Source organism: Pelecanus crispus, chromosome 2, assembly GCF_030463565.1.
Source record: "Pelecanus crispus isolate bPelCri1 chromosome 2, bPelCri1.pri, whole genome shotgun sequence".
In the NCBI taxonomy this organism is placed as follows: Eukaryota; Metazoa; Chordata; class Aves; order Pelecaniformes; family Pelecanidae; genus Pelecanus; species Pelecanus crispus.
The window spans coordinates 48,145,414-48,161,791 of record NC_134644.1 but is presented as its reverse complement, the minus strand read 5'-3'; the positions used below and the strand labels follow the sequence as shown (position 1 = coordinate 48,161,791).

The 16,378-nt window shown below is 41.5% G+C and overlaps 2 protein-coding genes across 7 annotated transcripts in view; both read right to left on the bottom strand.

The window, feature by feature from the left end:
* Positions 1-16,378, bottom strand: part of SH3BP5 (SH3 domain binding protein 5) — a 455,787-nt gene that overhangs the window by 279,803 nt on the left and 159,606 nt on the right. The gene's annotated exons all lie outside the window — the stretch shown is intronic.
* Positions 1-16,378, bottom strand: part of NOD1 (nucleotide binding oligomerization domain containing 1) — a 28,797-nt gene that overhangs the window by 6,190 nt on the left and 6,229 nt on the right. For 2 of the 6 annotated variants that reach the window (XM_075704924.1, XM_075704926.1), the window contains exons 2-8: positions 12,409-12,747; positions 10,425-10,599; positions 7,365-9,168; positions 5,256-5,339; positions 4,117-4,200; positions 2,477-2,560; positions 362-445 (exon numbers count right to left, since the gene is read on the bottom strand). In XM_075704924.1, the coding sequence (XP_075561039.1) occupies positions 362-445; positions 2,477-2,560; positions 4,117-4,200; positions 5,256-5,339; positions 7,365-9,168; positions 10,425-10,599; positions 12,409-12,624 (2,531 nt within the window). In that variant the 5' untranslated portion in view covers positions 12,625-12,747. Of the gene's footprint in view, positions 1-361; positions 446-2,476; positions 2,561-4,116; positions 4,201-5,255; positions 5,340-7,364; positions 9,169-10,424; positions 10,600-12,408; positions 12,748-13,664; positions 13,749-16,378 lie in introns of those variants that run through there. The other 4 variants (XM_075704925.1, XM_075704928.1, XM_075704927.1 and 1 more) reach the window with 4 other exon arrangements.

Here is a 16,378-nt window from a genome sequence, read left to right as displayed (position 1 = left end):
CTGGGAGCCTGATTCTGTGACAGCTGGTGCATCCTTCTGCTAATGTTCCCAGATCAAAATGGCACCCACTGACCATGTGCGTTCACAAATGCCAGTAACTCTGTGTAGCATGAGGGGAGGAGGTGCAGATAGAGGAAAGGATGTCAGCCCTGCAATATTTTTAACTTGCTTAATGGCTGCACAGGGCTTTTTGAGATTCAGTCTGGCCTCTTGCTTGCACCAGGAACCTGTTGGTTACACAGTGAAGGCTGCAATACCAGATGGCATTCCAAGCTAATGCTTAGTGGGAAGAGTCATCGCTTCAAAGTGCAATGGGAAAGCCAGCACTACAGCAAGCTGCCTGGCTCCGCTGGTGTTTTACCTCACATTTGTTAACCTGGGGTGGTTCCTCAGAGCTTCTGCAAATGCCTTTGCTCCTTCGTCTCCAACTTGATTACCCCACATCCTGGTGAAGAGAGGAAACCAGGAGATATCAGGTGTGCTGCCCTACTGCCCCTCATTCTCCCTTTTTCTCTTCCCTCCCCTCCCAACCTGATTACTTCACAGTCTTTCAGGCTTGTGAGAAACTTGGCAGGTACCCTCCCCGCTGAGCCAGGCATGTTCCACTCCCTGCACACCAAACCACCAGCCTCTGCTGACTCACCAGTACCCTAAGGCCACAGCACAGCAGCAGCTCTAGGAGACAGCCTGCTGCAGCAGGAGTGCTTTTGGGATCACCTTGCTGCGCTGGGCAAACCCTCTGCAGCCCTGTACCCTTATGGGGTAAAGGAGTCTTGTGGTCCTGTACAGTGAGCTGCCATGAGAAATACACCAAGTCCTAAATCCTATAATTTCCCTGCTCAGCATTTCCTCCCCATACCCCTGCTGCAGTTTTCCTGTTACCTGTTGGACACAGACTGGCCTTTACACAGTGCAAAGTACAGGTCTTGGGAAAGACTCCGCAGATGCACAACTGCACAGGGACCCACACCCAAATGGGTGACTTTCCAAAGTGAACTGCTCTACAAGCTCCCCCTCTCCTTCAGAATAGTCTGGCAACTGGTTACAATACCCAAGTGGTATCTCCTCTCTCTCCAGCTGCCAAGAGAAAGATCAAAATCTCACAGGGACAGCACGACCCTGGGCTCTTCTACACATGTGCAAGGAATAGTATTTCCAATGGCAAAACAACCCTTGGTAACACAAAGGGTTAGAAGAAGGTAATGTGGTAGAAGCTGCAGAGATTTGATCAACATTTAATAGGAGTATCTGGTCAAATCTTTTCTATGCAGACCAACCACTTTGACAATTCACCCTATATTATGAGGCTTGAAAGCGCCTCTGCTGAGTTATAAGGTTTTTTTTGCAGGGATCACGGCTTGATGACTCAGAGCCACACTCAGCTTGATGGGTAATTAGTTGGCAGCTCTTTTAAAATCAATTGAGCTTTGTGGTATTTAAACACATCCACTTCCAGTAAGTTCCCTAGAATTTCCTTGTCCTTCAGTCCCAATGCAGTTTGTTATGTAAAGGCTGAATATATCTGTTTAAACATTTCTGTTCAAGCTATCCTAAATCCATTTGGAGCGATTATTTCCTCCACAGGAGAAAATAGGAACCTTTCACTGAAATTACAGCAAGTACAGCACAGCAGACCCACCTATATGACAATGGAAGTGTGCATGCTGTTGACTGTACTTGTGGAATGTTGTAGAACAACAAAATTAAAGGCCAAAACTCTGATTGTTCAAACCTGATTTTTTCCTATTTCAGGGTTATTGTGATATTCACAGTGGCCAAACAGAGGTTTTAATTCCACATATGTGAGCATTAGATTTTGAGAAAAATGCTCTCCTGTAGAGTGGAAAGAGAAACTGGGATTTGCCAGAGAGGAAAAAAAAATAGAAATCAAACCCTCAAGTCTAGCATCACACCTGAGAAAGAGGACAGGGATTAAAGGTTTACAGTACATTCAGACATCTCTCCAATAATAGCACACTCTCCAGTTCAGGACAGATTGGAGTGTCTGATGGGAATTCCTTCTTACTCTCCCAGCTTGCAACTTTATCAGGACTTGATGCAGAAGGTTTGACAATGACACTCAATAACTAGGTACATTGCTAACAGTCATAAAACCACCCAGACTTTTGAAAATGACCAAATATCTCTAGAACAGTTGGGATGCCGTAAGGAAAGTGGCTATCTTTACATATTATCCTCTTGTTAGTTTCTCTCTCCTTTAAGATTCTGTCAGAACAGGGAAAAAAAAACCAAAACCCAAACCAAACATTGTGTGAACTAGAGAACAATAAAGCAGCCCTCCTTTTCCCTCTGAGTGGAAAATGTGGCTATGCTTCTGCACCAGTTTGTTCTAATGCAGCTGTGGGGAGGAATGGCAGAAGGAAAGAAGGTAAGAATGAAAGAAGGAATCCTAAGGGATTTACAGATGCCTTGACAAGACGAAGCCCTGAGCTCTGCTCCTTAGCACTGAACTTACCCGATTTCAAACATTGTCTTGCTCTTCTGGATGGCCTGGGCAAGGCACTTCCCTCCTTCGCTCGTTATTTTGTTTGCTCCTATTCTGCACCAAATACACGAATTGATGAGGTACATCACTTATAACAGTACAGCTATTAGAACACTGGCTCAGAAAACAACACAAGTACTTTAGGCTACTTAACTCTGGAGGCTAGCTACAGTTATCAAAGATTAACCTAGAGTGAAAAAATCCCGCAGGCATCTGACCTTTGATTAAAAGACATAATTTTATGTTGTCTTTTACATATTTTGCATGTCAACCCTCCGACTCAGAAGCATTACTGTGGAGTCTTGGTTTTGGTGCTCAGTATGTTAGAAATGAGCTTTAGGAACTGATCCACGAGACAAGGACCCCTGCCTAGTTTTTAATACAGTTCATAGCATCAGCAATTGCTACAGAGTACATGAATTAGATGCAGCATGTTTCATGATGCCACAGGGAACAGAATATTTTTTGGTTGTGCGGCTCCAGAGGAGACTGCAGCTGATAAGCACAGATTGTAATAATTTCAAGTCTTTCTGTTCTGAACATAGGCTATAGGTAGTGGCATAGGTCAGTGCAGCAGTGAGTACCTCTGGCTGGTACTCTACGGAAGACCTTTTCTTTTTTTGGCCTATGTGGGAATATCAAATGGCTGGAGTTCAAAGCAGAGATAAGTCTCAACTGCATATACACTGATGTAAAGAACACACCAAAACCAGAACCCCCCCAACCCACTACATTTACATAAAGTGCAACTGGCTTGTTTGACCGACTTCAGGCACATGAGTATGCAGCCTATCTCAAAATAATCACTGGGTTACTATGCAGACTGAAAGTAACCATCTTCCAACAGGCTTTTTTTGTGAAAGTTAGATTAAATAAGCAAAGCACTGTGTCAAAGCAGTGAAAGAACCGGAGCGCTCTTGGGTTTCAAAACTCTGCAAATATTTCAAGTGGGAAGTATGTGGCTAGTGTGGGGTTTCAGAGCAAGTTAGTGGTAGAACAAGGACTAGAACTCAAGAGTCCCTGGCTGCCGGTTGCTACATTCACACCAGCAGCTGACATTTCTGTAGTTACCTCTATTTTCTGCCATGGTCACAATTAAACAATTGGTTAATGATCTACCTTTATGTCAAACCAGTGTTGTGTATGGCCAGAGACTCTTGCCTGGGGAAGTTCCAGGAATTAAAGGGAACAACTCACCAAGTGAATTTGCAGAATTCCAGAGTTGAGGTATGAGATCAGCACAGCCTGACTCCAATGGCCCATAAAAGACGAGATACAAAGAAGCTTGGTTCTAAAATCCAAGTCAACTTGCCTATTGCAAGGGGCAGCAAGGTCTTAGGCCTCACTCAGGTGCTCAGACTGGATTTAGGTAAAGAACAGGTCACATGCTCTCCTTTTGCTTACTACTATATTGCAGTAAAGACTACGGATTCAAGAGTTTCACCTGCTGCCATTCACCGCTAGACTACTGTAAAAAAATATACAACTGCAACCTAAGTTATATTTTATTTGAAACACAATTTTTGCCTTTTTCCTATTCTCCCTCCCATTTCAAGTTGCTTTACCTTAATTAGGATACTGTAGAAAGGAAAAAAAAAAATCCAACATACTTAACATATTCAAGGCTTGAACACTCCTCAATTAGTTTTGCAACATATTTGGCTCCAACATCAGTGATTTGATTGTTGTATAAGCTTAAAGAAAAATCACATTGGTAAAAATAGGTTATTCCTGCTGTTACTTTAATATTTACAACTTGAATATTTTATAATGCACACATAGCATCTATCTTTTTTGTATGGCTTTGTACACATTCACAGTTGCTTGTATTTCTATTTTGATATACAATTCATGTTGTGAAGGGCTAGCTATGAAATACAAGGAGACCAGACTGCAAATCATGGAAAAATATTTATATGATTTTTTTAATAAATGGTGTCCCCAAGCAAACAAAGCTTCCCTTTATTCCTGTGTTAGTACAGAAATAATATTGCCAGAAGAGAAAACACCAGAAGAACATATTTTTGGTCTTTTAAAGTCATGAAATCCCCTTGCAAATATTACTGAAGATCAGATACCTGAGCAGATGTACTTACATTAGGGCACTGGAGGAAGGAAGCTATTCTTGGTATTCATGCTCACTTCTCAAAAAGTCATTTTTATGTAGCTACTTAACCAAGAGCAGGAAGTCAGACCTAACATGTCTTCCAGCTTCAACTTGATTAAGAAGTAGTTAAGGTCTTCAAGAAATTGGTACAATGAACATGGCACTTGAAACCATACGTTTCTGATACTAGTCTCTACCAAGCTGTATCTGCTTTGCATAGTTGAAATAAATCAGTTTACAGCAGAAAAAACAGGAGGCTCTAGCTATAAAGCACACGCTATCTTGCTCACACTCTCTCTCCCCCCTCCGCAGCTAGCAGAAGGCTTTAGGTATAAAACTAGCATGCCCACACAGTTCAGTAAGCCGACAGCGGTCCGCACTGTTTTATAGAAGGGCTTGATGTCAGTGAAGGTCACCCTGTGAGACAGTGCAATGGGAGAGAAAGCTGTGGTCCTTTTCCCAGTGAACTGTTACAGGACAGCAGCTGAATCATTTCTGACACAAAACACTGCTCTGCTTATGTTCAGTAAACAAGGAGGTAACCGTGGTTTCCACCCCACCTTTGCTGTGTCAGTACTGTCAGCATTGCAGTTTTATTTTCTAGTACCAATATCTAGTCTTTTGCTCCCAATTGGTACATACCCCAAGAAAGTCACAATTTGGTACTTGGAGAGTTCTTCATACAAGATCCTTACTCCATGATCTGTGACCTGATTTACACTGAGCCTGGAATGAAGGGAAGGAAAAGAAAGTTTGAATCAATACAGATGACAAGTGTTCATCACCCATGAGTTCATGAATGACTGGAGGTCTGTGCATTTTCCTCTGATATTTTAACAGGACCTTATGCCACATATTGAAAGCCATTAAGGGAAATGTGAGCTCAGTTTCATATGGCTCACTTCAACAACAATAGAAAACAAAAAGCCCCAAATCTCCAAGGTAATGTTCTGGAAACTGTCCATAGAACTGAAACAATAAAACGTGGCAAGTCAGAAACCAGAGACAAACACCTCATCACCCTCCTGCACTTACTGTGATTGCAGGAAGAAAATCTGCTTGACAACCTAGCAAATTAAGCTTTCCAAACTACTCTTCTTGCAACCTTCTCTCTGAGTACCTAGTGAAAGCCAGGCATCTTGAAAGTCACAACACATTCAAGCTCCACTGAATAAAAGTTGTGAGAAGCCCTGGCCAGGAAATAGAACTGCAGTCCCATGGGTGTGCTAGATGTTTCTAATTCTATTGTCCCAACTAGACACGAAACAAATCAACGTCAGTCATTCACAGAATAAAAATATTTCTTCTCACAGTTGTTTTGGGTTGTTTTTTTTTTTTAAATTCTCTAACTTTTTCTCCTTGCCTAAATGTACAAGTTCCCGTGAAGCATTCCAATTCTGGTGAATCACATTTTCTGGGTAAAGCTGTCCCTGTGAAAACATTTTGACCAGCTTTAGTTTCAGCACAAACCCTGAAGCTGAACACTCACTGCTGAGAGTCCCTTACCACCAAGAGCCTCCCTGGCTCTTGCTAATTAGTAACTCGGTCACTTTGGAATGCACTAACACATAGGAGAAATCAGAGCCAATTTCTACAGATCACAATAGTCTGCTTCTTGGAAAGGGATGGTTAAGCTGTTACAAACAACATTACCTGACCTGCAGAAATTGGTCATTAGAAATCAAAGTCTTAGTATCTGAAGAACCATAAAGACAAAAAGGCAACCGAACAGCTGGTTTGGTGCTGGGGATAGCATTAAGATCACACGGTGTATGGCATGATCATATGATAGGGACAAAGAATGAAAGTCTGTCCTTTTCTTTGTTTTGTCTTACATACTTAGAGGCGTTTTTCCCCTAAGTTTCATTATTGCTTTCTCTTGGGAGGTCAGTTGATTTCCAACTAACTGGAAAAAACAAGTGTCACTTGCTTTGATTTAGTCCTACAGGAAAACAAGGCAGAGCACAGCCAACCAGGAGGAATAAATCCATTTATTAAAAAAAATTCTCATGAGGCTGAAGGAGCTTTAAAAAAAGATATATTTGAAGTTCCTGGTTTTCTGCACCTAAATGTTTGGACAAATAAGGTATAGCTACATGGCACAACCTCAGAGGACTGGAGGTGGAACAATCTGGCCTGTGACGTTAGAGGCGGAGTTAGTTCTCCCTGATCACACCAAGCCACGTCCTACCTCCACATCACCTCTGGGAAACACCACATCTAACGACTTCAACTACATCCTTTCATGGAGTACTACATGTCAGCTTTTGTTCTGTGAAAGCCAGACAACTTGGCAGGATGTAAACCCAAGAAATTCAGAGCTTTTGATCAAGGGTTGTTGTGGAAAGTAGATCCTCGCTTACCCCACATAAGCAAGGGCAGACGTAGGCTCAGGCAATCTTCAGATAATGGAGGAAGCACTTCTGTTTCCTTTCTTCTCCCTTAAGCACTCTCTCCCATAAAACTCCTCTTTTGAGACAAAACAGCTTCAGAGGGAGCTAACTAAATCTACAGATTTAAACAGTCCTGGCTTCTAAGGACTTCTTATCATCCTTTCCATTTGGGTTTCCAAATTCACAGCTTGTCCCTGCTCCTGTGACTGGCTGAACAAAGACTTCAGAAGATCTGAAACTAATTTCCAGCAGCAGTAAGCATCCTCATCTTTCTCCACTTTCAAGATCAATTCCTCCAGCCCAGCAGTTTGTGGAATAAACCAGGGATAAGCAAGGACCTGCTTGCACAGACTCCTACCTGATCACTGCAAGCTTGCTGAAACAAGGCAGCAGCTGTTTTACTCCATAGTCATTGATGTTGTTGTTGTCCAAATCCAGACCCAGGCGCTTCTGAAAGTGATGCATAACAAAGGAAATAGCACTGCAGTCAGCAGAGTAGGCATTGCAGTATGTGAGCTTGATGTAATTGGCATGCATGCGTTTGGCAGCCAACTTCCCCACTTTCTCGTTCTGAGTCTCGTAAAGGCACCTCAGCATCCAAACAAAGTTGGGTTGGACCTGGATCTGATTGTAGTTTGGAAGCCTGGACCGAGTGAGGCCTTTCAGGTGGGATTTCATGCTCTCCCCAAGGTATGTGACGAGTGTCTTTCTCTTCCTTTTAATGACTGCAGGCAAAACTAAATGTCTGAAGAGCTTCTGCTTGGATCTAGAAAGCAGGCCACAAAGAAACAGGTTGGTAAAATGAAAGTGTTCATTATTTCGGAAAGGATCGCCCCCTGCTAGTTGCTTCTTCAACCAAGGAATACGAAGGCAAGTAGGCTGGGCAATCTCAGTGGAAGAACATTCATTGAAAAACTGCAGTAACTCCTTGGCACCCACTTTCTCTTCAATAACCAGGAACAAAGCTGTGAAAAAAGACTGAAGGGTTAAGTGCAAGAACTCATAAGTGGACTGACTGTCACAGCCACTGTAACCTTTAACTGTCCTGAGAAAGCCCAATTGCAAATCTTCTTCAGAGATATTCGCTGATGAGACCTCCTCCTGCTCAAAGATAAAGAAAGAGTTCTCCATCCCTTTGTATGCCATTTTACCCAAAGCTAGAAGAGTTTCCTTCCTTGATTTGAACATCTCTGCTTGGCTCCTGGTGTTGTTCTTCAGCAAACTTGTTTTCAAACATCGGTTCAGATGGACTTCAATCATGAGCAAAAATACATCTGTCAATGTAACAGAACAGTCTGGAAGCTCATGGCTGTCAAACATGGAATGGAAGTGTTCATAGCATTTAAAGATAATCCAACAAAATAAAGGCACTGAACACAAACTGCAGAGATTGGGGTTAGCTTCCAACTGGTTCAATACCAGAGTTCGTTGCCCCTCATCTTTGAAAAACATGGCAGTGTATTCCTTCAGGTTATTGCTGGAGAAACCGCGGAGCAACACTTTCTTTCTAATGATGTTTCTTTGGATCTCAGTTCCTGTCCTTGCTGTAAGAATTTTCTTGGATCCCTTAAGAAGCTTTCCTCTGAGAAGGCTTACCAGCAGCACCAGGGGATGGATGGGTTCATTGGGTGAACACATCTCAGGAACACTACTGAGATCAAAGTTGGAATAGATCTCATCGAAGCCATCAAATGTGAAAAGAACTGTATGAGGGAATTGCAAGATGTGATGGAACACCTCTGTGGGGTCCTGGTCTGGGTAGCAATTATATTTGAAGAGTAGGTCTTTCAAACATATGGCTTCATCTTCCTTAAAGCAACTAAACATCCTACATCGGAAACGGAAGAAAAATTTGGCTCCTATGTCCAATTCTTTTCTGGCCCAAAGGCTTTGTATCTTTTGCAGCAAGATGGATTTTCCAATTCCTGCATCACCAAAGACATAAATCGTCTCTCCGTCTTCGTTAATTAGCCCAACGGCATCATCAAAAAGGGCTTCTAATTGACGCACTTCGCCTAGATTCTCATTGGTAAAACTGACCACCTCCATAACACTGTTAGAGTAGATTTCTTCAAGCAGCATCTCTTCCCTCTGAGCATATGACATAACAAACTTGGAGTCCCGTCCCAGTTCATATCTGAGTTTCTGGCAATACCTGCTAACTAAAAAGACAGTGAACTATTATTAAAAAGACTATTACTAAAAAGCCTATGTATACGATGACCCACCTGTTTGGGAACTGCGAGGGGGTAATAAACTAAAAAATTGGTTCTTTAGCAGATTAATTCTACTTATTTGTGCTTCCATCATCACTCTCCTGGGAAATTCAGATGCTAGTGAAAGAGGTAATATGTGAGCCACCATTTCCTGAAAGCCAGTACTGACACTGCATTACTTTAAGGGTCTACTGTCTTTCAGCTGAGACTCAAAGCCAAGCCCCTGACCTTTTGTTAAAGACTATTTTACTCTCTGCAAAGGCAGGGGTTGGTGGTCACTGATTAGCTTTGGCATCTGCCTTTTCACTATATTTATATTCTACCTGCAATTTCTATCAGGTAGGTGGTTATTCTTTCCTAACTTGTTTGGTCATTTTTATTATCGTAAATAGAAGACATGCATTTTAGAAACTGGGTGCCAGGCACCTCAAACCATTTTTTTAAGTTGACAAAAAAAAAAAAAAAAAAAAGAGAGAGAGAGTCTCAGTTATCGCGCAACGTTGGCTTGTGTTTTTATTGCAACAGAAACTTTGCTTCAGATGGGGGCAAAGTAATTCTTGTATTTATATGGTATGAAGAAACGTCTCAAGAGGAAAATATCTATTTCTGCAGTACTTTTAACTCTGACTTTTAGTATAACTCATCATTTAGGATCATAGAATAATTCAGGTTGGAAGGGACTTCAGAAGGTCTCTAGTCCAACCTCCTTCTCAGAACTGGGTCATTTATGAGACAAGATGAGGTTACTCAGGGCTTTTTCTAGTTGGATCTTGAAAACCTCCAAGTATGGAGACTGCACAGCCTCTCTGGGCAACCTGCCTCATACGATGCTTGACTGTCCTCATCATGAAATACTGGCTATTCCATTGCCAAAACATCACACTGTTGCTAATAAATTGTAGCAGAGGCCTAGAAAATACTACAGCTGGCACAAGGTGGTTATGCCATTATGCTACATATCCACAAACAAACGCAGAAAGAGCTTGACATTAGCAAAACAGCATGTAATATATCAACATGACTGTTATGTTATACAGTGTGCCTTTTAATTACCTGGCTGCCACTGCTAGCAAGCACAGCATGTGCACATTTACTTTCCCTGGCTGTGCCTGCCTAGACTCTCTTACTCTCACATCACCTGGTTAGAGCTTCCTACATAGCAGGGGAGTTCTAAGGGAAGGGATATAGAGGCATGACCTTACCTGGATCTGTATTTACCACAGGTTTACTACAAATATTCTCTGAAGGCTCGTAACCTATTTCATCCAGCCAAGGCTGAAGTTCATAGTAAGCATCAGTGACTTTCTGCAGGACACGGATGAAATATTCTGAGACTTCTTCTCCCTTGCTCTGAACCAAGTCTAGGATTTTGCGAACCTGAAAGAACACCATGTGAAAGATCATTGGGGCACAGCATTTTATCACAGTTACACTTGTAGACTGCTTTAGGATCCTTTTTGGACTGGAACAGGGCACCAAAATCAAAACTGGTGCCTCAAAAACCTGAATTCAAAATCTGGCTCTGAATTTGAACCATCACAAAACTGACTTTCTGTTTATATTTGGATGTTGCAAGAAAGTCGGCTCTGCAAGTTAAGGTCTGAACTTGTAGTTAAAATAAAGAATAAAGGCATGGTTTCTCAGTGCCCTAAATTCACCCTCTGGTTTGTATATATTCCAGTCACATTTAGATTGACCTCACAATCCAGGCAGATCCAGAGCAGGGTAGGCAGAATCTCTCTCTGGATCTTAATGCAGATCCAGAAACCTATAACTCTTCCTTTTAACACAGCAACTCAATTCTGCAGGCTCTCTCTGTACAATGGACTCATTCCCTGCGACTGGTACTAAAACTAATGGCTAGCAGGCGGTGGCTGGAGCAGTGCAAGACTAGGCGTTACCTCTAAAGGCAAGGCAGGATCTGATCTCTGTGCAACCAGCACAGGGCAACCCTAGTACAAAACCCTCTGCAGGACAGAGCAATCATTTGGAGGCCCATTTTGAATGTCTGGATCCTCTTCTTGCTAGAGGTGAATAAAGAATTCAGCTCTAAACCAGACAAAGGTTTCTAGAGACTGTGGTCTCTTGTGAGCTTAAAGCAGGGTGAGGTACATAACAGCACAGCAAAAGCATGGTATTTTTGACAATTTGCATGCTCTAAAAAGCAATTTTATGCCTTCCAGAGAAGGTCCAGAGTCCACTTCACTTACTATTGTGGCCTGCTCTCTGTCTCTGCTTAGACCCCTGATGCACTGCCCCTGTCCTGATGCTCCCCCCTCAGCTTTGTTACAACAATCATGTATATTATGCTGAACAGTAAGAAATGGAGATGATCATACAGTGTGCATTTATTCAGCTTTGACCCTATGCACAGAGTGAGCACTGTGTTACCATTTCAACTTGCCAGCAAGAACTACTATTTTATGAAAATCTGCACTGTTAGTGAAGTTCAAGGTCTCTGAATTTTTTATGGTTTGCCTGCCTCTAACTGTGACACTATTCTAAAGCTGCATGACTGGTTGGTCAGGGAAACACATCAGGAGTTTGTCTGAAGTCACAATGCAAAGAGCAACTGTGTACATGTGATTATTTTCTCCTATCACAAGACCAGGAAGTAATTTTTGCTACTGATGTCCAAAGATGAATCAAAAACCTAAATGTGTCAGGATGTATCAATTTTCCACACAAACATTTACAATGTACATAGGTCTTTAAAGAGAGGGGAAGGTGTGCACATGGACAACACACAATCATTAACTTCTAAAATAATATTTCATTTCTGTCTCTCCTCCTCTAAAGCAGGATGATCTGTCCCACAGCATCCTGAAGTAGATTTTCATTGCAATACTCTGCACAATAACGAAGGCTTGCATGTAGCAAACTGCCCTCTAACAGCCACTTTGGTCACCTCCTTATCAGAGGACAAAGCTGCAGCCAGGGGAACAGAACAGCAATTACCACACTGCTTGTTCTTACAGCTGCCAATGGGCCTTAGAAGCGGTGCCAACCATGCTGGAAAGAGATGTGCTGGAGACACTTGTCCAGACGGAATGGGGTAAGGAAACTCCAAAATAACAAAGACTAGAAAAGACATTAGATGTAAAATTGCCAGGTAAGCCCATAAAACCCAGTGGTAAATTGAAAGCAACAAAAAGCTTACTCTGGCTAGTGAAATAAAAATAATACCTTATCTGCTTGAGTTGGAAATTGGACAACAATCTCTGCGTCTTCAGTGGAGAAGTAGTCATTCTTAATCAAGTTGTCAATCAAACACTGTGTGTTTCGGATTCTACTGACCAGAAGTTCTCGGTATACCTTCAACAAAGCAATGAAGGATGGAGGACTTGCTCCTGGAGGTTTTTTCACAGAAATCTCCAAGTCAGCACAAAGTTGGCCTTCCATAGTTGAGATAGCAAGAAGCTGCTCCACCTAGCCTCATCTTTGACAAACTGTCCATTTGCAGTGAGAAGTCAGCTTGGAGTTAACTTTGGGGAAACAGGCAATCTGTCCTTCACATTACCAAGCCTGTAAAAAGTAATTGTATAGAACCTCAATTTAAAACCGTATCCTATGCAGATACATCCTTCAATTAGCCATCAAAGAATTCTTTTAACCTCTGCATAATATAATGGCCAACTTTATTAAGGAAAATTTCTGCTTTCTTCCTCGAGTACTTCCAGTTATTTGTTCAGGTTTTGGAAAAAAATTATCTACTGCAGGCAGTCTCCCTTTTAATACCAGTACTTTAGGGCAGCTTGCCTCAAACACCACCACTGGCATCTGCTTTATTAACTGCCTGTTCTTAGTGCATAATTTAATATTTTTATTAGCTTTTCATGTTTCAATAGACAAAGCAGGGCATCTGTCCAAACATATCTGGACACGGAAATAAACAGAATAAAATTATATTTCATAGCAATTAATTTTGTAGGAGGAATTAATTTATAGTAGAAATTCACTTTGCTTTTTCTTTGTTACAACAACAGACCCTGTATAAAATATCACCAGTATGATAACTGCCCCTGTAAGCAAGGCCTTGTGAACTGAGACAGTTTTAGCTAAACTAGGAAGAAGCATTTAGCTTCAGGGCACCAGGTTTGAGAGGCAGTAGTAAGACTGTGGGAAAACCACTGATCAGATGTTTCTGTTAAGATAGCCAAGAGTAAAATGATGCAAACAGTGAAAATGCTGCTGTAGATTTCAGAGCTAATACATTACTTAAGGGCACAGAGCACTTCAAACCTCCTAAAGCTATTGGTTCAGATAGCATGTAAAACAGCAAAAATATCATTGCATTGGTTTGAATTGGTTAATCTCATCAAATTCAGGTGAGTAACCATAAAAGTTAAAAGTGCAGTTTTTCAGAATCTGAAAAATAACGTTACAGAAAGGACTGAAATAAATGATTGTAAATATACAAGATCCCATCTCTAGTGACTCACACAAAAAATCTGGACCTCTCCTTGAGCAGGAATTGCACAGAATAACTGAATTCGCAGACTTTTTCCCCATATGATGAACTAGGCCTGGAAGACAGCATCAAAATTCATATTCATTACTGCACTGGGCATCCAACCCACCTCCATCTTCATAAAACAAAAGATTGGACACAACACAGCTTGTAATGAAGATATCAATTTAAAGCCTGTGCAAACACTTAGGCTTGAATGCCCAACCTCAGCCCCTGTATGTACACCTAGAGACACAAGATCATTAGCTCAGACAGCTATGGGCTCAGGAAACCCTCGTTGTTTAGAAACCATACTCTTTAGCATGAATGTTCTCTCCTTGTCTACAAATATATATGCTGTCTATGCCCTCGTTCTCTATAGCAGCTCTTGGGAGCTCTCTTTAGATGTCCGTTTATTCCCATTTTTCTTTACAAGGCATAAAGCAGTAGGAATCAGGATCAGACTGCTCTTTATTGTATTACTAAAGGGGTTTTTTTTAATTGCAGGTAATACACCATATAGCAGGCATGAAGTTATACTGCAATTACAATTCAACAATAACTTCATTTAGGTACACACCTTGCACATACAATTTCCCATGCAAAAAGCAGACTTTTTGCAAGATCGCAACTGAATCACCTCCACATAGACAAAGAGAATTTGCATGATTAACAGAAATTACTGGCACCCTCCAGTAAGAGGTAAAACCTACTGTTGCTTCAGCAGGTCAAGGGATATTTGGAAGAACGTTCTTAGATTTTGATTACAGTGATATTAATAAAAACAAACCAAAAAGCCCTTCTTCAGGAAGCAGCTCTGCTGCTACAAAATCCTCACAATTTCCCAAGACTTTTACAGTGCCAGCAAACTTTCCAAACACTCCCCAGCACTCCCCTGACAAGTTATAACTGAGCCCTGCCAGCTCACAGATTCTTCTAGGTGACCTGCTACTGGAACAAACTCGTTTCTATGGGTTTTCCATACCAGAAGCTGCAGTCTGCATCAGTGTAGCTTCTCCTGCTTTATGTTGGGGAAAGACACAGTTCATACTACTGCATGTTAGCAATACTGCCTATCTACACTTAAAACCGCCGGGTAAACCAGCTTAGCTCCTCTGATTTCAGGAGGTAAATATGTCCTAACTTACAGTTGCTGATCTGCACAAATGCAGATAACTGCATTTAGAGTTGAGCCCTCCAAAGGCTGAGACCAGGCAAATTCTATAAATCCCCAGCACAACTGTTTTGGATCACAGACAACCCCAAAACTGCAAAACTCTTTCAACCAAAGGGAATGTAACCAAGTGACCTGACTTTCTTACCACATGAATAAGTGACTGCATCTACTCAGACAAATCAACCTTTCATTACGCCATTCACATGACCCACCAGATGAAATGGCTGATTTCTGAGTCACTCAGCTTCCTAGAAGCCACACTGGCACATCTCTTTGTTCAAGAAAGCTCATTCCATAAATGAACTCTATCATGAAGACCAAACAATGTTGAAAACATCATTTACTCTAAAGCTTTTGCAAACTTTTCATTAAAGAGAGAGAGTCACCTTAAAACACATGCAATAGAAATATTAACCCTTTTCTTTCAAGATACTGCATCTACCCAACACTCCCTGCTTGCTTTGGTTATTCTAGGACCACGCTATCCTAAAGCATTTTCTTTCTTCCTACTTTGTGACAAGTGAGACAAACATCCAGGAACCCATAATAATGAACCAAAGTGCTGTCATGTACAAAACAAATAGGAGTATTTTCTTCACTCTTTCAGATCCATCTACATGGAGGATAAGAAAAGAAAGAAGAAATACAGCAAAAGGACAAGAACATGGAAACTATGGAAAGATCCAAATGTCTCAAAGATGCCTGTCCTGCATCTGACTAAGTCCAAGTCAGTACAGAACCTGGTTGCTATTGGAAGGGGTGTACATACATATACTGCAGGAGAGAGCATGTTCCCTTTCACACAGGGTCATCTGCAAGACAGTGGAGAAACAAGAGAGAAATCAAAAAAGAAAATAAAGTGAGGCTAAGTATCAGGGGAGAAAAGGAGACAGAGCGAAACTGCCAAGCAGGGAAGTCAGAGCTGGCAATATGAATTTCATGCATGATGACGTACTCAGTGATATTTTCAGTGGCAATATTAACTTTAAGGCAAAAAAACCACAGCACCCCATACTGGAGAAAACAGTAATTTTCATCAGTGTCTTTTAATAAGAAAAAAATGGAAATTTCCACCATCCATAGACTAAGAAAATGTCACATCAGATGAGCAGCTGAACACCTTAAACGGTGCCGAAACAGAAAGACTTTGTGCCAAACGTAGTTAAGAGCAAGGCAGGTACGTACACGTTTGTAGCGAAGTGTATCAGCTATATGAAGAAACTTCAGGTCCTACTCAGACTAAAGTAAACACAAAATTTTCCTACAATAGCAGTTCTAGGTGCAACAGCACCTAAAAATCCTAATCATCATGAGAAAAATGCTTGTTCTCTTAGAGAAACATGCTGTCCATAAGATTCTGACATAAGATTCTGTTTTGCTGGGGGCAGGGGTGTTGTTGGGTTGGTTTTATTTTTTAAACATGAGGCCAATGTGTTGACATCATGAGGTCTCCAACTTACCTGCAAGCCCATCACCTCTCTTTCTGGAAAGAGTCCTAGCTTCCATAGTGCTTTAACATTAGTCTTTTC